General features: G+C 52.3%; 1 protein-coding gene and 2 non-coding genes across 4 annotated transcripts; 1 reads left to right on the top strand and 2 right to left on the bottom strand.

The window, feature by feature from the left end:
• Window positions 1-30: 30 nt before the first annotated feature.
• Window positions 31-19,838, bottom strand: BCKDHA (branched chain keto acid dehydrogenase E1 subunit alpha). Of its 2 annotated transcripts, none has more exons than XM_053915084.2 (9): window positions 19,682-19,838; window positions 11,088-11,270; window positions 10,897-10,983; window positions 5,993-6,101; window positions 3,828-3,989; window positions 1,917-2,123; window positions 1,552-1,693; window positions 1,225-1,396; window positions 31-561 (listed from the first exon to the last, which is right to left on the bottom strand). In XM_053915084.2, exons 1-9 carry the CDS (start codon window positions 19,787-19,789, stop codon window positions 391-393), a joined length of 1,341 nt encoding a protein of 446 aa, XP_053771059.1. In that variant the 5' UTR covers window positions 19,790-19,838; the 3' UTR covers window positions 31-390. The 2 variants fall into 2 exon arrangements, with proteins under 2 accessions (XP_053771059.1, XP_053771060.1); XM_053915085.2 differs by having other exon boundaries at window positions 424-561; window positions 1,178-1,396.
• LOC112320278 (U6 spliceosomal RNA) lies at window positions 6,738-6,841 on the top strand. Its single transcript, XR_002976410.1, has one exon. It is a non-coding gene; the product is annotated as a U6 spliceosomal RNA (small nuclear RNA).
• LOC112320280 (U2 spliceosomal RNA) lies at window positions 7,796-7,987 on the bottom strand. Its single transcript, XR_002976412.1, has one exon. It is a non-coding gene; the product is annotated as a U2 spliceosomal RNA (small nuclear RNA).
• Window positions 19,839-20,058: the final 220 nt, after the last annotated feature.

The following is a 20,058-nucleotide window of genomic DNA, read 5'->3' as shown; positions in this document are numbered from 1 at the left end:
TCTAGGAAACAGACCAAAAATGACAGAGTGCCAAGTGCAGAGACACAGTTTATTCAATGCCTGCTGCCCACCTTTCACTCTGAGTAAGTTCCACAGGCTGACCTGCCATTCCTGCCCTCAGTCCAGAGGGGCTTCCGGTCCTGGAGGCACCCTTGCCTAGCCCCTGGGAGAAGGCACTGTAACCACAGTCAAAGTGGGAGCCGGCAGGGCTCCCCACAATGTAACCTAGGGAGTCTAGAGAAGCGGGGATGGTGAGCGGAAGCCCTGCCCCTTATCATCTCAGTTCTGCCCTGAGTATCCTGGAGGGAGCTGGCTGCCAGCTCTCTCCAGCCCTTAGTCTGGGGCTGCCTCTCAGGGTACCTGAGATGGGTGGGGTGGGGTGAGCAGGGCTCACTTCTCAAAGTGGTCCAGGGGGTAGTGCTCGCCATAGGTCTGGAGGTGACGGGTCAGGGACTCTTGCTGCTTACGGAGCTGGGTAGGCATCTCTTGATACACGTCAGAGAAGAGCAGACTGGGACTGGGTTTCAGCTTCTGCTCAGCCTCCTTGAAGGCCTCCATCACCTAGAAGACATGGGACAGTAGGCAAGTAAGTAGCCGGCCTCCTGCACAGGACCCTGCCTCCTACCTGTGGGACCTCCGTGAGGCGTTAACCCACTTGAGCCTCTGTGTTCCCATCTAGACAACGGAGACGATCACCATCACAGTGGGGACAGCTAACACCCCCATCAAGGCCCCCAATCCCAGTTTCTCCCTCCTTCGCAGGACCAGGCACTAAAGCTAAGCCTATGGAATCGTTTCAGACCCAGCAGCCCTAAGAAGTAGGTAGGTTAGAGGTGGGGAAACCAAGCCACGGTGAAGGGACTGCCAATGACTGTGTAGCTAGAGGCAGCAGTGCTGCCTGAGGCCAGGGACAGGGAGGACAACAGGCTGGCTGTGGGAGGGACACTCACACCGCATGCAGATTAAATCACCTCATCCTCAACCTTCTGAAGTAGGTACCCCAGCATCCCTCATGCCAAGGGCACAGCTAGGACGCAGCCATGGTACACGTGCCCAGGCAGCGTGGCTCCCACAGGCCACACTTAAGAGACAACACTGGGGCATTCCCCAAGTCTCCCAGTTCAATGTCCCCCAAATCCCAGCCTCCGTCCTTCCAGGGTTCCCCATGATGTACTACCTCAGGACATGCCCCTGAGGCGTCAGTCTGCAAAAGGAGGCCTTCACCTTCTTGCGTGACTGCTTCCTCCAAGCCTTCTCCTGCTCATCATCCCACCAGCCGCGGCTCTGCAGGTAGTGCCTCAGTCGGGAGATCGGGTGGTCCTGCTTGTCCCAGTAATTGACCTCGTCCACTGAGCGGTATGCTGAGCTGTCATCACTGGTGCTGTGGTGCCCAATCCTGCCCAGGGGAGGGCCATGGACAAGGAGTAAAGGCAAGGAAGAGGATACAACACTGGGTGATGGGGTCAGGCTTTAGGGGTCCCAGCGATGGATATAGGGAAGATGGTAAAGATGGCTGTCAAGGCTAGTGGGGAGGTTGGGGGAGGCAGGCACCTATAGGTCATGGCCTCAATGAGGAAGGGCTGGTTCTCTGCCACAGCCCGTCGCCGGGCCTCCTTGGTGGCATTGTACACAGCGAACACGTCATTGCCATCCACTCGGATCGACATGATGCCATACCCGGGGCCTCGAGCCGCTGTGGGGACAGAGAGAGGCAGCTCAGACCCCATGGGTCAGATGAGGACAATGAGCAGGGAATGGAGGAGGGGAGAGGAGGGGAGGGGAGGGGAGGGGAGGGGAGCAAACAAAGCAGCACTGTGTTCACTGTCTCTGGCGAGCTCCCTTGTGCCAGACACTGCAGGAAGAGACCAGGAGGGCAGGGGTGGCAGGAAGGGAGAAGAGGCAGTAGGGGCCCATACCGATGCCATCCCCGCGGTACTGCTCGTAGGTGGGTGTGGAGATGGCATAGCCATTGTTCCGGCAGAAGAAGATGATGGGGCACTCAAGTGTAGCAGCGAAGTTGAAGCCAGCGTGGGCATCCCCCTCGCTGGCTGCCCCCTCCCCGAAGTAACAGATGACAATCCTGTTGGCATTGGCCCGCTTGGCCGCATAGGCTGCGCCCACCGCTGTAGGCAATGAGAGCGTGGTGAGCAGGAGCAGAGCCCCATGCATGCTCATCTCTCTCCCTCACAAGGCACACAGACACAGAGAGACACACACACACACACCACCCCAGCCTCAGGCTCCAGGACTCAGCTGGCTGTCACCAGGCAGAGGGGAAAGCAAACATCTGATATCCCGGCAGTGCCTCCACAACCTGCCCCACCCCATCTTCTCCCCTCAGCTGACAGCAGCTCCATCCTTCTAACTCCTCAGGCCCAAAACGTCAGCACCATCTTTGACTCCCAACTCGGTCATCCCCACACCTACTCCACCTTCAACACAGAGCCAGAACCTGACCCCTTCTCCCCATCTACTTCACCTCACTGGGCCGGACTAGGCTCCTCCTGTTGCCTTGGGGCAGCCAGAGGACTGTTTAATGGTGAGCCAGGCCAAGTCACTGCAAAGCTGACCACTCCCGCTCCCCTGTGGCCCCCATTCCACTCTGGGTTAAAGTCAAAGGCCCTGAGGCCCTGCAGATCTACACCCTTACATACCTCTGATGCCCCCTACCCCCATGCACAGCTGCCCCACTGGGCTCCTCCCTGTCCCTCAAGAACCTCAAACGCAGCAGGAAGGCCCTACCTCAAGATCCCGAGCCGGCCCCTGACTGGTCTCTACTGAAATGTCACCCCGCCTTCCCCATCGCACAGCACGCCCTCCCAGCCTCATCTCTCCTGCAGGTCCTATCAACCCCTGACGTGCTCCATGGGTCACATCTTCATCTTGTTTACTGTCTCTCCCCTACCCCCATGTCAGCACCAGGAGAGCTGAAGGTTTTGTCTGTCTCTTTTTCACTGAACCTAAGGTGGTACCCACACAGCAGGGACTCTGTATGTTTGGAACTGAGTGAATTAGTAGTCACCTCAAAAGAAGGCGAGGACCAGGGCCCCATCTTATGGAAATCCTACCTACCTTCAGCAAAAATGTCACCTCTACCTAGAAGGTTGCACCACCCACCTCCCACCTCAAAGACATAAACTGCTCACTCCTCGTTTCCAAACAGAATGACGTGGGGCCTTGTGATGTGCAAGGCACTCTGCTCACCTAGCAGATACGGCAACTCATGTATCTGGGGGTGCCCTGAGCAGAGAAAGCCGAAGCCCAGTCTGAGCCTTGACTGAGGGCAGGCTCCAGAGGGCAGGGAGGGCAGCCCGCTTCCATGCCCCTATGCTCTGCTTCCCAAGCAGTCGTCTTTAACAGAAGCCACACCAACCACTTGCAGCACTGTGGGCTTCCAGAGTAAGCTGTAGGGGAGCTGAACTCTGAGGACGGAGGCAAAGTGGGGTTGGGAGCAAGAAACCAGGCTCTGTAGCCATAGTCCCTGACTTGAGTCCTTCCTGCTTTTCTCCCACCTGCCAGGTGACCTTTAGCAAGGGACCTGGCATTTGCTCCACCATACGCAGTGGGGTGTGTGTGTGTGTGTGTCTATATGTGGACAAACTGGGTGGGCACAAGTTTTGGAAACCAAGAATGTGGTTGTGCTGGCTGAAGCCTGCCAAACAAGGGAGGACAGCACCACAGCCCTCCCCTGAAGGGTCCCAGACAAGAGGGGTCTTGCTTAGACCACGTCACCAACCAGGAAGCCCCCCCAGGATGGAGAAGGGCTGGGCCTATTCAGGGGTACAGCATTGGTCTATGTGGTCCAGGCCCAAGACGTGTATCCTCACCCTGAGGCATCTGTGTGGCCAGTGGAGACGAGATGGTGACGAAGTGACGCTCCTTGCAGCCATAGTGAACGGGCATCTGGCGCCCCTTGCCCGGGTCGTTCACGTTGCCGTAGCACTGGGCCATGAACTGTTCCAGGGGGTAGTCCCGATACATCAGCACGCCTGTGAGGGGCAGAGGCAGCAGTTGCTGGGGGAGAGGGTCTGGGGGTGCAGAGCCCCGTGAGGGTCCCAGGGCAAAGCCCTTCCTGCCTGGGCTTCCAATTCCCTGTCTGTACAGTAAGGGAGCTGGATGAGAGCAAGGGAAGCACACTGGGATGCTGAGGGGACCAGCAGGTGCAGGACCCACGTGGGCAGACCAGCAAGCACAGGTCTGTCTCAAGAGGGAGGCCACTGTTAAGACCAAGTGACTGCTACCCAGAGAGGCTAAATCGTTGAGTTTTTCAAAAGAAGAAACCTAGCTTGCTTTTTTTTTTTAAATGAGAAACTACCTAAATTTTAAGTGTTTCAACTAATTACTTTAAAAAATCATCATCTGAACCAAATAAAAGTACAAGCCCCTAGCTCACAATTTCTGGACTAATGAGAAGAATATTCAAACCTATTTATGGCAGTAAAACCCATCTTTAAACAAAATCTCTGGTGGATTCCCACCCACCATCAAAGAGAAGCTTACCACCAGGCTCTCTCACCTGGCTGGTGGGGGGTTCCTGGAGGTGGCGCAATCTGGTTGTGGGGTACCCTTGTGCTCCCCACTCCAGAGTAAGGAGACAGAGAGTTAAGGATGGGGCACAGGGTCTGCCTCACCTTACCTAGCACGAGTGCCCTCAGCAGCTGCCCAGATGCAGAGCTGTGCGCTGACTGGTGGTGCCAGAGGGCCCCTCCTGCAGGGTAGCCAGGGCCCAAACGGCCCTGTGTGGACTGCCCAGCTGCCACAAGGATTCAAGGGCCCTTGCTTGGCCCCGCCTGGAGCTCTCACCAAGGACCCCTTCAGCAAACCCAGCAGGAAGCACTCAGCAAACCTGGCAAGGGCCTGGTGTGCAGCCTAGTGTCTGGGGAAATCTTCCTTGCTAATGATACTGAACCACAGACCATCAGTGGGCATCTGTCCTTCTACAGCACATGGGGCGGGGGTTCTGGTGCAGCACAGAGGGGATAGACAGTCCAAGAGTAGACCGGACCACCACACTGGTCCAGGGAGGGCTCTGCACAGCCAGCCTGGCCAGGCCCTGCCTCCATCCTAAATAGGTGTCCCAGGATGAGAGGCCCCAGTCACAATGTCACCTCTGACACTGAGTGCTTACCCCACACCAGGTCCTGTACTAACGGCTTTGCATCACCTATCCCATGAAACCCCTCAACAGCCACGTTAAGCAACTGAAGAACAATCTGGCAACTTGCCCACAGTCATGAAGTACCCAAGAGGAGGGCTCAAGATCTACCTCCCCTGCAGCCCCAGAGAGAGGCTCCTGTGCAAGTCCCCCATACCAACCACCAGTCTGGAAGCAGCCCCTCAGTGCCCCGGGCTAGGTTCTTCACCCCAGTCACTCTTTTATGCACACTGATTTTCTTCAGTCCTAGTCTTCCATCCTTCTCTGCACTCAGGAAGTGAGCCAGCTCCCTGGCTGGAACCTGCCAGGTCCTCCCATGTGCTCCTGCTCCCTGCAGGCTGCGGCACCTGGAGATGCCAGCAGAGCTCACACTGGGCGGGCAGGGGCCCACAGTATAGGCCACAGCTGCAGCTCTGCCTGCCCTCACTGCACAGTCCCAGCAACCCCACAGCAGAGAGATTGTAATACCATCATGATCACCATCTTGATTCTGGAAAAAACTGACATTCAGAGAAGGGAAGTGATTGGCCCCAAATCTGACAGCCAGTAGCCATGGACCAGTCAGGAGAAAAGGCTCATAACCACAACAGTGCCCGCCCTCCACAGAGGGGAAGCCTACCCCCTCTAAACTCTGTACCTGGCTTGGCTCCTTCTCACTTGAAAAGTCCTTCATTCAGCTCCTTGGACCTCCCTGGCATTGTGCCATTCCTCAAAGAGCACACAGGGTAACTAGTGAGGGCCTCATCTTCATACCAGGAGGGGCTGGGCTTGACCTGCCTCCATGGGGACCCCAAATCTGGCATGTGCTCCACAGGGCCAGGACATGGGCAGACGTACCTGCCTCCCGGTACTGGCCAAACACCAGGTCCGTGTTGTCCAGGGCTGCTGCGCTCCCCACATGCGTCCCCTCCTCACCATAGTTAGTCATGTAGAAGGAGATCCGGCCCTGTGGGTAAAGGGGAGCCCAGAAGCCCAGGCTTGGTTATGCTGGGCAACCAGTAAGAACTGTACAAACAGCGACCAACTTCTGATGACTCCACTGATCAGCAGATACTTCCTGAGGGCTGCTCTGGGCCTGGCCACGCTGGAGTTTCCGACTTCATGGAGGAACTGCCAGACTGGTTAGAGCCAGAGGGAGGGGGTTGTGCACAGGAGCTGTAAGGATGTACCCGCCCCACCACGCAGGGGCACCAGGGAACAACGCCTAACTTAAGCAAAGGTAGGGGTGGATGAAGGTTTCCAGAGAGAATAATAAAGGTCATGAAGCTGGAAGGGACAGAGCCGGGGCAGGGCGGGGCGGGGGGGGGCAGTGGGGAAGGACGAGGCAGGAGAGACAGGCAGAACCCAGGTACCACAGGGTATGAGACATCTGAACTTTACCTGGAGAACAGTGGTAACCTGCCCACAGCTCTCTTTGGACAGTGAAGTTTTAGAAATGTCTCTCAGGCTGCTATGCGGGAAGTGGATACAAGAAACAGGACTGAGGACAGCAAGCCACACAAGAAGGGTGGTGGCCTGGCCTCACAGTGCCAACAGGCAGGAAGGCTGGTTGGATGGTTGACAGCCTTCAGCAGCAGTCAGCATGCTCACTTTGGCAGCACATGTAGTAAAAATGGAATGATGCAAAGATTAACATGGCCCCTACACAAAGATGACATGCAAATTTGCAAAGCGTTCCGTATTTTTTATTTACCATAGCCAAGATATGGAAGCAACCCCAAGTACCCATTAATAGACGAGTGGATAAAGAAGATGTGGTCTAGCCCTGACTGGTGTCGTTCAGCTGGTTAGAGTATCATCCCGATATGCCAAGGTTGTAGGTTCAATCCCTGGTCAAGCACACAGAAGAAGCAACCAACGAATGCATCAATATGTGGAACCACCAATCAATCTTTCTAAATATCAATAAATTAAAAAAAAAAAAAAAAAAGCCCTGACTGGTTTGGCTCAGTGGATTGATCACCTTCCTGCAAACCAAAAAAACGTAAGCCCTGGCTGGTATGGCTCAGTGGACTGACTGCAGACCTGCAAACCAGAGAGACGAAGGTGCGATTCCCAGTCAGGGTGCAGGCCTGGGTTGTGGGCCAGGAGCCCAGTATGGGGCGTGTGAGAGGCAACCACACACTGAGGTTTCTCTCCCTCTGTTTCTCCCTCCCTTCTCCTCTCTGAAAATAAATAAATTCTTTTTAAAAAGTGACACGGAATGTCAACTATAATTGAAAACTAAATTTTTAAAAAAGATTTTATTTATTTATTTTTAGAGAGAAGGGAAGGCAGAAAGAGAGGGACAGAAACATCAGTGTGTGGTTGCCTCTCGCACACCCTGTACTAGGGACCTGGCCCGCAACCCAGGCCTATGCCCTGACTGGGAATCGCAGCAGTGTCTATTTGGTTTGCAGGTCGGCACTCAGTCCACTGAGCCACACCAGCCAGGGCTGAAAACTAAAAATGTTTTTAAATTAAAAAAAAAAGAAAAGTAGTAGCAGCAGTACCAGGGAGTGGCATACCCTCCTGGCTGGCTATAAGCCTGGAACCCAGGGCCTGGAAAAGCCAAACATTAGGTTCCCAGCCACTCTCACAGGATACAGCTCTAGCCAGAGACTTAAATGGAAGTCTGATTTTGCATTGGGTTTGTTTTTTTTTTAATGCACCCGTTTCTGGAAGTACTGCAGTAGTGGGTGGATACACGGAGTGGACGGAGCAAGCTCCTATTCCATATTCCAGCTCTAAAAATCCATTTAATATAATGTCCTCAGATGGAGGGTGTATCAGATATTAAACTGATAAGAACAGATACTACACTTGATCTTAGCCAAAAGGCCGAGAAGTGATGATTTTGCTTTCTTGATTAAAACAAACAAATAAACAAAAAACCCTGCTGCTGGTGTCAGCCCTTCCCCTTCTTTTCTTCCTGCCTGGCACAAAGCTGTGATGCCTGGAGCTGTGGCAGCCATATTTGAACATGAGACAACAAACACATGATGAAAGCCAACTCAACCACGTTGGTGAGCAGCAGAATGGATTTCTAACTAAATACCTAGGGACAGAGATGGATGGGAAAAAAACCATAAATAGATAAATACCTAGGGACAGAGTGAATGAGAAAGTGATAGTGAGGGGGGAGGAGACAGAAATGAAATGCAGGCCTCCAGTTTGGGCAAATGCATGGATGGTGGCACCCGTCACTGAGAGCCGGCCTAACAGAGGAACAGGAGTGGGCCTGGGAGGAAGATGCAGAGACCAAGTTTGGTCAGGCTGAATCTTGGTCAGGACATCACAGTGAGAAGCCAAGCAGATCTGGGGCTAAGAGGTTAAGTCAGGTTGGAGATTTGGGGAGCCCCTAGCATAGAAATAGAAATGAGCTCCCCAGAACTACATGCGAAGTGAAACAGAGAGAGCCCGAACTGGCACCTGCAGGTGCTCTTTCCACGGCCCTCACGTGTTCTACCAGCCTGGCTGTCTCTCACGGTGGGGGGAACCAGATGGATAATGCTTTCTTCTAAGTGGGGAGCCAATTAAAAGCTAATTGACCTCCCAGGGCTGATGAGTGGGCAGATGCCAGACGTTGAGCGCCTGGCAAGGCTGTGAGACTGGCAAGGGTAACAGCCTAAAGGGGCCCCTGAGCAAAACAGCACCTGGGTTACTGGCTGAGGTCACTGGCTGCCACCCAGTATCCTATCTCTCTTCCTCTTTGCTAAGAGATCTCATTCCAGCACAGGTAGCAACTGCCGAGACTAAAACACTTCGTTTCTTAGTCTCCCTTGTAGCCAGCTAGGAGTGACCAATAGAATGTAAGACATTATTGGGACTACCTGTAAAGTTCTATAAAGATGGCTGTGGAGATACCTAAATGTGCCGTGTGTGACCTTCCACCTTCCTTCCACTTCCTGCCTGGAATGAGATGTGATGGAGGGAGCCCCAGCAGCCATTAGGTTCATGAAGGGCCCTCAAGGCTAGAATCCAACGCTGGGTATCCAATGATACTGTGGTGCCACCATACCCTCCCCAGACCACCTGTTTCCAGATTTCTTTTATGCAAGGGGGAAAAACTATTGATCTGTTGAAGCTATTCTTTTGTTTTTGTTAGGATTTTTTGAGGGGAGAGGATGGGAGGAGGTCTGTTACTGCAGGTGAAAGTAATCCTAGCTAACAGGATGAAGGATGAGTTGATCTCACTGAGGGCTTCCTGTGTCAGCTGATGGGCAGCAAGGGGCCTTACATGATAGTGCTCACAGAATTCCTACCCCAAGCCTGTAGGGTGGATTCTCTTGTTATCCTCATTCTTTTTAGTATACTAAAAATACTGAGACAAAGACAAGAAAAATCACCTGCCCAAAGTCACAGCTCTGACTGGATCCACATCGGTGGGATTCCACAGCCCTGTTTGTGCAGCCAATGCAGGGGCAGGAAGGAGCCCGGCATGTGTGAGGGTGGGCAGACGGCCTGGCTTGGCACTGAGACTGTGGAGAGGGGAGTGAACTGCCAAGGCCACAGAGGAATAGGAGCCAGGATGGGCAGGAAGGGCCAGATGTGATCCTGTGCACACAGGAGCCAAAGAAAGTGTCTGGGCAGGGCGGAGACCTTACCATCACTCGGAGAGCCGGTATGGAGTGTTCCCCAGAGGAGGCTGCCTGTCTGATCTGCTCACCTGGGGGCTTCATGCAAATGCAAATTTCTAGCCAATCCCCATGTGAGGACTGGCCTGCCCAGTATTCTTCCCCCTTTTCTAACAGGAAAGGGGGAAGAATAGTGCTCTGGGGCTGCTACTCTGTTCCCCTGGTTCCTGGAGATGGGCACATGGCCCCAGCCTGGCCTGTCATGGGATGGCTCAGGGAGGGGTCTGTGATCAAAGCGTGGCCAATGAGTATTAGCCCTGGGCCTTCTGCTGGAACATTAGAGACCAAATTCTTTCCACCACTAAGGAGAAGGTTTCATTATTCCAAGGCTGGTAGCGTCATGGCAAATAAGAGCTAATATTTATCACGGACTAACTAAATGCCAAGTTCACTATCCCTAAAGCCATTGCACATCACCATCAGTCCCCATGAAACTCCCTGCAGACCAGAAAACTGAAGCACTGAGAGTTCAAGCAGCTTTCCCAGGGCCGCAAAGCCAGAAAGTGGCAGATGAGGACTTCAACCATACCCTGAACCCTTTCTCTGCCAACTCTCCATGAGCTTGGAGCTTCCAGAGACCACAGCTGCTTGAGAACGAAAGAAGCCAAGGCAAAGAAGAGAAGAAAAGACACTCAGAGAGAGGAAGAGGTCTGGTGACATCTTTCAATTCCTGGACACAGCTGTGCCTGAAGACAGGGCCCTCTGAACTTGAAGTTACTTGAGTCAATAAATTTCCATCTTTGACTGGGTCTCTGTCTACTGAGGTTCCCAGCATGTTTGCCATGGGCACTCCGGGAAGCACCGAGGGTCACCCTGTTTCTCAGGACTGTGAGCTCCCAAGAAGGGCCCTCATGACCCCTACCTGCCCTCTCCCTGCACAGCTAAGCCCCGAGCCCAGCACACAATAGGTGTTTTCAGTGATCTGGTCCATACTTCGGCCCCTGGCCAGTGCCCTTCCCACATTCTCCCTCCAGTGCCCCAAGAAAACCCCAAGAACTCTAAGAACCCCAAGACAATGGATCTCCATTGCAGTCTTTCCACCTCGAGAGTTAACTTTTGGCCCCCACACAGGCAGAGGGACCGCAGGTGGTTCCAAGCTCCCCTCCCCAGTCTGTCCCCACGCACCTGCCGCTGGGACTCATAGAGGATGCGGTCCATGGTATTGAGCAGTGTCATGGTCTTGTAGAACTTGAGTACCTCCTCCTGTGGCAGCTGCAGATGAAGGCACAGAGACACACAGAGCCATTGGGACCAGAGAGGACATGGGCAAGGGGCCTGGGCATAGGAGGCAGGGGGTGAAGGAGGTGGCCTCTCACGTGGGGATCCTCATTGGGGTTGATGATCTGGCCCTGCCGATCCATGACGCGGTAGATGGGGATCCCAGAGATGACATTGGGATGTATGAATTCCAGCTTGTCTATGAACTCCGCTGAGACCCCTGGGAACTGAGGCTTGTCATCCAGGGATGAGAAGTGCTGCTGCTGCTGCCTCTGGGAGTGCTGGGAGGGGAGGGCAGACACCTGAGTCAGGAGCAGCTCTCAGGTTCCCACTGGCTCAGCCCCACAGGGCCTGGTGGTTAAGCCGCCATGTACACATAGGGTGTGAACTCCAGCTTCGCCACTTGCCCATTGCATAACCTCAGGCAAGTTACTAGCACATCTTTGTGCCTAAGTTTCTCTTCCAATTGGGGTAAAAATAACATATAGTCCACAGGGTTGTTGTAAAGATTAAATATCTCAAAAAAGTGGCAGGCAGTTCAAGAACTGACAGCTATTGTTATTATTATCAGAAGCCCAAACTATTCACCCTGGCATTTAAGGCCTTCCCATTCTGGCCACAGAGACCCCCATCTGTCCATTTCGCACTGCTATGACAGGCACAGACACCTCTGCACAGAGCCCTCGAGTCACCTGAATGGGCTCTTTACTGACCCCTGTGCCCACCAGGGAGGCCACCCAGAACAGAACTCAGTCTGTGAGCTCTTAAGAGTCAGTCTGCCTCGGTTCAAATCCCTTGTTGGGTAACTATGGGAAAATGACTTCCGCTTCTGAAAAAGCCTCCCCTTTCTCATCCATAAAATGGAGAACATGGAAATGCTGCAAGGCTAAAGTGAGATTGCGCACATAAAATGTTAGCTAAGCATTTGTAAGTCATATGGTAAATGCTCAAAAAATACTACGATTTCTACCCCCACATCACTGCTCTCTCTCTTTTCTACCTCTTCCCCCATACCCTGGTGAACTGCTCCACACGCATCAGTGCCGTCTCCGTGCCAGGCCTAACTCCCTCCACAAGCCCAGCCTAACTCACTCAATAAATATTTGAGCACTTGCTTTGTTCCAAGCCCTGTGCTGGGTTCTGGGGACCTAAGAGACACAAGACATCTGTCCCTGCTGCCAGAACGAAAGACAGATACTGAACACGGTACCCATGGGGGTGAGTCATGTTCTCCTAGGAGAAGCCATGGGACTCTGTGGAGTAGAGTGCAAAGGAGGTCAGGCTTCTCTGAGGAAGTCACATGACAGCTGAGCCCTGAAAGATGCCTAGGGGTCAGGAAAAAGAGTATTCGATGCTAGGGGAACAGAACATGCAAAAGGCAAAATGTGAGGAACAGTGTGTCCCCTGTGGAACATGGAAGGAGCTCAGAGTGGCTGGAGTTCTGTGGAAAGCATCACACCTGCTCAGATCAGAGGAGGCCTGGCAGGGAAAGCCCATGAGAAGCCTCCATGTGTGGCAGAATGTGTACTAATTCAATTTCTTAACTCTTGAGATAACCTTGAACTGGTCTCAGTATTGCAACAGTGCCCCTTAATCAAGCACTTGCGGAGAGCCAGGCTGAGCTCTGCATACACAATCTTACTATTGCCCTTGAGTAAATGAGAAACCTATGGTTCAGGGAGGTAGACTAACCTGCCCTGGGCCACAGAGCTAAAACTAGATAAGTCAGTCAGGACTGGCTTCAAACCTGAGCAGGGCTGACATTTAGACCCCATAACCCATGCTCCTAACCCAACTGCCATCGCTGGCCTGGTTTCCACACGTTTACATCTGTACTTCCCACTGGTCGCCAGAGTCCTCTTAGCTCATAATGGTGGCTTCGTTTCCAACAGGAGCGGAAGAATGACTGAGTGTGCCATGAGCTGGACCTCACACATGGAGGCTCAAGTGTGTTCCCCTCCTTCTCTCCTTTAATTACGGTGAAGAAGCCATCCAAGGTTCCGGAGGGGGGCATGAACATGTGTGCGTTTATCTGCAATTATAATTGTGAGGAAATTACACTCCCAGCAGCAAGACAGGTCCAGGCCTCACATCACAGCAGATTCCCCTCCGCCTGCAAGGGAAGCAGCTAAACTCTGCAGACTGCACTTCCCCCCAAGCGCTCACACTTCTAAGCACTCACACAGCCAGTCCTTTCTGTCCACCTAAAGGATCCTTTTGTGTCCTGTCTCCCACACACATCACAAACTCCCCAAAGGCAGGGATTATGTCCAGGTCGATTACAGAGCAGGCACTCAATAGGCAGTTACTGAACAAACAGATGAATGAGTGGTTACATTCAAGGCCTGGGTTCCAATTTCTTAGCTCACGGTGTGGCCCTCTACTACACACCATCTCTTTGAATCCCCCCTCTGTAAAACGGCTGTAGACCACTGCTGTGAAAAGTTCCTAAGATAAGGCACTCAAAGGGTTTGGTACAGGCACAGGACACACTGTGTGCTTGAAAATTGGTAGAAGGGAAAAAACAAAATCCGTAAGATTAGGAGATGGGGAAACAGAAATGACTGGCACCTCAAGAGAATGGGGCAAAGAGGAGCTGGGGAGAAGGACTGGCTGCACCTCAAACTGAAGAATGATGCAGGCTCCAGCAGACACTCCAGACAAGGACGGAGGCCTGGGGAGACACAAATGGAACAAGGGCTCCAATCCTCTAAGGGGGTAGTCCGGAGGCTGGCAGCAGTCGGGAGGATAGGATCTCATGGCTCTGCACAAGCCAGGATGTCAGAACAGGACTCTGTCCGCCTACTGAGACCAAAGAGCTACTGAGAGGGCGCTGTGGTGCACCCCACACATTGGGGTTGAGCCTTGGGAGTGCCGTTCTCTCCTGGGCCACCCCAAGGCTCTGTACTGAGTCAGTGCGCTCCGATCAGTGAAAGACTCCGCTCCGAGAAACGTTCAGCAGCGACTGGTCCTGAGGAAATGCTCCATTATTGGATGGGTGGTAAATGCCTGCAGGGAAAGGATGTGACTCCACCCACTTTTTCTTTTGTTTTTGGTGATGGGTGGGTTTGTCCTGCTGGCCAGTGACTTACAATGGCAGAGACCACACAGATTTACAGAACCCTGAAACCACATCCTCTCCCACTACAGGGAAAACACAGAGGCCTGCTCTGGATGGTCTGATCTGCCCAGAAGGTCAATGTCAAGGTGACCCCTTGTGGAGCCACTCCCTAGGGCACCAAGATTAAGGGCATGGACTGGAGCAGACTGCTGCCCCTGGCTGAGCAACAAAGCTCCCTGAGCTTCAGTTTCCTCATTCATAAACAGAGGACAGTAGGAGTGCCTATCTCACGGGTGGCCACAAGGATTAATGAGTCGATGGTGTAATTGTTCAGCCCAGTGTAAGAATGAACACTCAGTATACACAAGTAGCTGACTAAATGATTTGACAACTGTTGTCAAACAGGTAGGTACTGAATACTGGCTCCAAGTCACACCTGAACTGAGGGCTGCAGATGATGGGACGGATGGATGACAAACACTGAACACACGAATTACAATCAAGGTGGGGGTGAGCTCAGAGAAGGCAGGATGTTTAGTGGTTAACACAGGGCAGGGCAGGATGAGAGACACTTGAGCTAAATTGCCTGTGTTTGAGTCCTGACTTTGTCCCTTTCTAGCCACGTCTTCTGGGCAGGAGAGTCGCCCTGACCCTGCGTCCCCTTGTGGATAAAATAAGAATTGCTACTCCACAGGAATGGTGGTGAGGTAGTGTAAAACCCTGCTGTAGCTCTGGGGGAACCTTCACCACCAGCATCAGGTGGAGCATGAGGAAAAGCTTCCTAGAGAAGGGGGCTGAAGCTGAGGCCTGCTGGATAAGCAGGGGTGGGCCAGGCAAAGGCTGGGGGAAGAACACTTCAGTCCCTGGGAACGACAAAGGCTCTGAGGGAAGAGAACAGAGCCTGGGACCCTGGCACCCGAGAACTCTGGAGACCAGTACAGCTGCAGCACATTAATGACAACAGCTAACAACATGCTGGGAGCCACACAGTGCACTTTCTTTTGGCCTATGTGCTCAATGAGCCCGCACAGCAGCCAGGGGAGGCAGGACCTATTATCATGTGGCAGTAAAACAGAAGTGGCCCTGAGGCTTGGAGGGGTTAGTTGACTGGACCAAGGCCACAGAGCTCATGAGTGGTGATGTCAGCACAGGAACCGAGGCAGGCGGACCACAACTGCCTAAGGAGGCTGGTGAGAAAGGTGGGGCCCAGCCACGGAGGGCACTGCAGATGAACCAGTTAACCGAGTCCTCTCCATGTAGGACACTAAGGACACCCAAACCCGCTCCCTTCTGGGGTCTGAGGCACTCTGCCCTCAAACAGCCCAAAGTGCTTCCAGCTCAGAAATGTGAGTGGCCTCATCAGTGGCCTTGCCTCATGGGAGAGCTGGTTGGGGACGCCAGGGAAGTGTGATTAATCAGCCTTTCTCTGGCCTCAGGGACCTGGGACCTGGGGGCTTGAGCAGCACTATGCTCTCCCAGGCACTGGAGTATGAAGCCCTGAGGGAGGCCGTCCCTTCCCAGCATCAATCCTGGCCACCCAAGACTTGCTGTCCCTGGAGAAAAATAGCAGCCATTTCTTGAGCCCTTACTGAGCACATGGTATATGCAGGAAGTGCTTCATAAAAACCATTTCCTTTCTTCCTCACACCTCTCTGAAGGGGTACTCCCACAGTCCCTATTTTACAGATAGGGACTGGTGTTGAGATCAGGAAAGCTTCTCTGAGGAAGCAGCCTGCCCGCTGACATCTGAAGGACCGTATCCCCACAGAGGCCTCCGGGTAGCAGGGGCTCATCCAAGATGGGGAAAAATGGCCAGTGGGGCTGAGGGAAAGGGCTGAGGCCAGCTCTGTCACCCAGCTTCCCACCAGCCGGCCTGGGCAGAGGCTGGTGGCGCCAGCCAAGACTGGATTGAGCTGGAAGCTGCAAGACCTAAACGAAGCCCTAATGCTCTCCTCCCGGCAGCCTAGTACTATGAAAAGAAACTGGGCTTTGGGCTCCAAGGCTCCAAGTTCACCCCTCACCTCTCTGAGCCTCAGTTTCCTCACCTGTAATGAGAGAAAACTACCAGTAGGTACCTTGCAGTGTAGCTGTGTTAAATGTAACAAGTGATACTGTAAATTATAAAGTGCTTCATGATGTGAAAAGAAGCTAGGTTCCTTAAGACACAAGGCAAAGGGAGATGGACACAAACGGGTCAGTAATGACCATCTCCATTCATCCCACAACACACAATGGGCACTGGCCACTCAGAGACACTGCACAGGACACTGAGGCCCTTGGACAGGCTGCCCAAAGAGCTAGGTCAGAGAAATAACATTACTGCTAATTTGCGCAAACCAGGCTCCATGTGTGTGCTCCCTGATTTTCAACAGAGCAGGGACTCCAGTCACCCGCTTGCTACACTCAGAGAAGTGAAATGCCCTGGCCAAGGTCCCACCTGCTCCTTGGGGTGCTGGCTGAGAAACTGACTCAGGACACCTTGACAAACCAGTTTTCCTTCCTCCTCTTCTCCCTAAGCACTAGTACATCTGCCAGCAACTGGAGGGGAAGAAAGGGCTGCGGAATCAGGCAAACGCCTCCGAGGTGAAAGGAGGGGCAAGCAGGCAGGGAGAAGTAAGGCTCCCAACCCGGCCTGCGCTGACAACCCAACCTGTCCACTGCAACACAGCCTCCCAACCTTCCTTCAAGGCACTGACTGTCTCCTGGCTCAGCTGAAACTGCACTATCCAATATGGCAGCCAGTGGCTATTTAAATTTAAACTCATTAAATACAGTCCTGGCCACGTAGCTCAACTGGTTAGTATCAACCGGATGCACCGAGGTGGCAGGTTGAATCCCCAGTTACAGCACATATAAGAATCAAACGGTGAATGCATAAATAGGTGGAACAACAAATTGTTGTCTCCCTCTCTCTCAAATCAATCAATTAAAATTTTTAAAAATTAAATACAGATGCTCCTTGACTTACAGTGGGGTTAAGTACTGATAAACCCACCACAAGTTGAAAATATCATAAATCAAAAATGTATTTAAAACCCCTAACCTGCCCCGAGCAGTATAGTTCAGTGAGTTGGGCATCCTCCCATAACGCAAAAGCTCACGGCACATGCCTAGGATTCTGGTTCGGTCCCCAGGCAGGGTGTGGACAAGAGGCAACCACAAGATGTTTCTCTCCTTCTCTTTCTCCCTCCCTTCCCCTCTCTCAAAAAAATACCCCTAACCTACTGAACATCAGAGCCTACCTTAAATGTGCTCAGAACACACACTGGCCTACAGCTGAGCGATTATCTCGAATTTCATCTCAAGGGTAATTGCCTTCTTCTTTCTCCTCTCACCTGAAGCAGAAGACACAGGCAGACGGGCCTTTTATACATATAATGAGATGTGAAAACACAAAACACAATATCCAAAAACCTCTGGCCACACAATGCACTGTGGTGGTTTGCCCTCAGGATCGTGTGGCTGGCTGGGAGCTGTGGCCCACTGCCTCTGCCTAGCACAACCAGAGTGTCACACCACATACTGGTAGTCTGGGAAAAGTTCAAAATTCAAAGTAAGGTTTCTAATGAATGTATACCACTGTCGCACCATTGTCATATCTAAAAGTTAAGTCAAACCATCTTAAGTTGGGAACCATCTGTAAAGTGAAAATTTCAGTTCCTCAGGGGCACTACACACATTCCGAGTGCTCAGCAGCCACGTGTTGTTGGTGGCTACTCTACTGGAGAGCCCAGATAAAGAACACTTCCACCATCACCGGAAGTTCTATAGGACAGCCCTGGCCTAAAATCTTCTTTGACTTAATGCTACTATTCCTTCCCTCTACTCAAAAAAACAAAAGTATCATTTTTAATTTTAAAAGAAAAAGTTGAAGAAATAAATGTGGGAAAGAAAGACGAGGACTCCAAAAATATATAAAATTTTAAATACTATACATACATAAAAAGTAGGACTCTGGGAGACCTTCTCCTCCTCTCCTCCACCCCTCCCAAAAACACAAAGGAGGGAAGTCAAGAGGGAAGGGAAGGGCAGCACCGAGACTGGGCCAGAAGAAAGCTGATTTAATCAGTCCTAAATGACCTTTCCCTATTACAGCCCGAGTCCGGCCCACCTCCCGCCCCACCGGCCCAGCCAATGGGCTCCTCGGACTGAGATCAGCTATGGAAGATCTGACTGTTCCAAAATAAAAAATAAAAAAAAAAAGGCGACACAAACCAGCCCCAACGTAGCAGACTGCCCTACCCCCATCCAGCTCCAGCAACCCTTCCCTTCCTAGGATCCCTCCCCTCATTCCCCGCCCCATCCTCTTCGCCTTCCTCCCCCGTTTCCCCTCCCATCACCTATGGCTTCCAACTTTCCTTCTTCTGGATTGGAGGGTCAGAGGGTCAGGCCCAACCCCACAAGATCTTGACAGATTCCCTCCAGGGCACTCATCAATCCAGGCCCTCCCCAACTCAAATTTCTTCTCCCTCCTTCCCTCCACCCTCACTTTCAAAAGCGGCCAACATTCCTATTGCCCTTAGCATAATGCCAGGTCCAGTTCTTAGCATTCTACATATTTAATTTTCACAACAACCCTATGAGGTGCCACTGGTAGCATTTTACACAGGGGAAACTTAGGTACAAAGAACAGCAGACCCTTGCCCAAGGCTATACTGCTGGAAAATAGCAGTTAGGGACATGAACCAATACAATCTAGCTTCATATCCTTCTAAACAACTACTTTCTTATTGTGAGATTTTAGTTCATGGCTCTATCGCAACCCAGGGCCTTCCAGTAAGAAAAAGTGTGGGCAAAGTGCCCTGTGGATCTCTCTCCCTCCTTTTCTCCTCTCATTAATTCAACATACATTTATTGGTAATCTTTTCTGCAGTGTGACCACAACAGACAAGATACCTGTCCTGGCATCTTATGAAGGGCAGAGATTCAAATGACTTTTTTATGCAATTCACTTTAAAGATTATTTATTTATTTTTAGAGAGAGAGAGAGAGAGAGAGAGAAGGAAAGACTGATTGGTTGCCTCTCGCATGCCAACTGGGAACCTGGCCCGCAACCCAGCCATGTGCCCTGCCCGGGAATTGAACCAGGAACCCTTCGGTCCGGAGGCCGGCCCTCAACCCACTGAGCCACACCAGTCAAGGCTATGCAATTCATTTTAAAATCAGAATTGTAGCAAAGGAGCAAGTAAGTACAGGGCACTACTTAAAAAAAAAAAAAAATCCGTGAAGGAAGACCTGATCTCTTTTTCCTCCTCTTTGAAGAGGAGAGATCTTTACCAAGAACAAATTGCCTTACTAAGGCAGTTTTACGCCCCGACGCCTAAAGCAAACGTCTCGCCTTCTTCCCAGGTCCCTCTAAGCGGCCATCACCCCCTGGCGACTGAGAAATCCCCCCTCCCTCTCTCCAAGTTGTCTCCGTCTCAAGCGGCCCCAAAAGAAGCTGCCTCACTTTTTCTCTCCTAAGGAAGTGGAAGTTTTTCCTCTGAGTGTCCTCTCCAAGTGGTTCTCCTTACCCTTGTCCCTTCTATGACAGCCCTTCCTTCACTCCTTGCAGGAACCCCACACTCTGAATATGGCGTTGACATCCCTATTCTCTGCTGGGGATAACTCTCTGGTGCCCCAGGTACTCACAGATACAGCCAGCCCCCGAACCCCCAGCCGCTGCAGGAGCACGAGGCCAGCCTGACCCCAGCCTCTACGTCGTCCCCAGACCCGCGCAGCACGAACCGCTAACGCCATCTTGACTAACCACTCCTTGGTGATCCGCCCCTCTCCCTGCCGATACTCGGGCCTGCCCCTTCACTAGCCTGACTCAAGTGCCAGTACCACTCTGCAAAGAAAGCATTTGATTTAGTCCTGAGGTCTCTAGGACACATAGATGAGTGGATAAAATAACGTAGTTTCCCAAAAATTACTCTGACAGCCTCAATGTCATTGTTTTTGTAACAGGCAAAGAAGAGGGCAACCTGATCAGAGCCTCAGGGTTTTAAGGCCCGGGGCCTCGGGTA

The sequence above is a fragment of the Desmodus rotundus genome, chromosome 12 (genome assembly GCF_022682495.2).
Source record: "Desmodus rotundus isolate HL8 chromosome 12, HLdesRot8A.1, whole genome shotgun sequence".
Lineage (NCBI taxonomy): Eukaryota > Metazoa > Chordata > Mammalia > Chiroptera > Phyllostomidae > Desmodus > Desmodus rotundus.
Note: the sequence above shows the minus strand (reverse complement) of the source record. Positions and strands in the feature narration are given on the sequence as shown.

Bases quoted from the DNA above. Each gene is read 5' to 3' on its own strand.
- BCKDHA (XM_053915084.2), bottom strand. From the start codon at position 19,789: ATGGCGTTAGCGGTTCGTGCTGCGCGGGTCTGGGGACGACGTAGAGGC. The intron at 3,990-5,992 runs GTACGTCTGCCC...TGCCCCTCACAG, and splicing joins TGGCCAGTACCGGGAGGCAG to GCGTGCTGATGTATCGGGAC. The intron at 1,694-1,916 runs GTATGGGCCCCT...CTGTCCCCACAG, and splicing joins GTACCGCGGGGATGGCATCG to CGGCTCGAGGCCCCGGGTAT.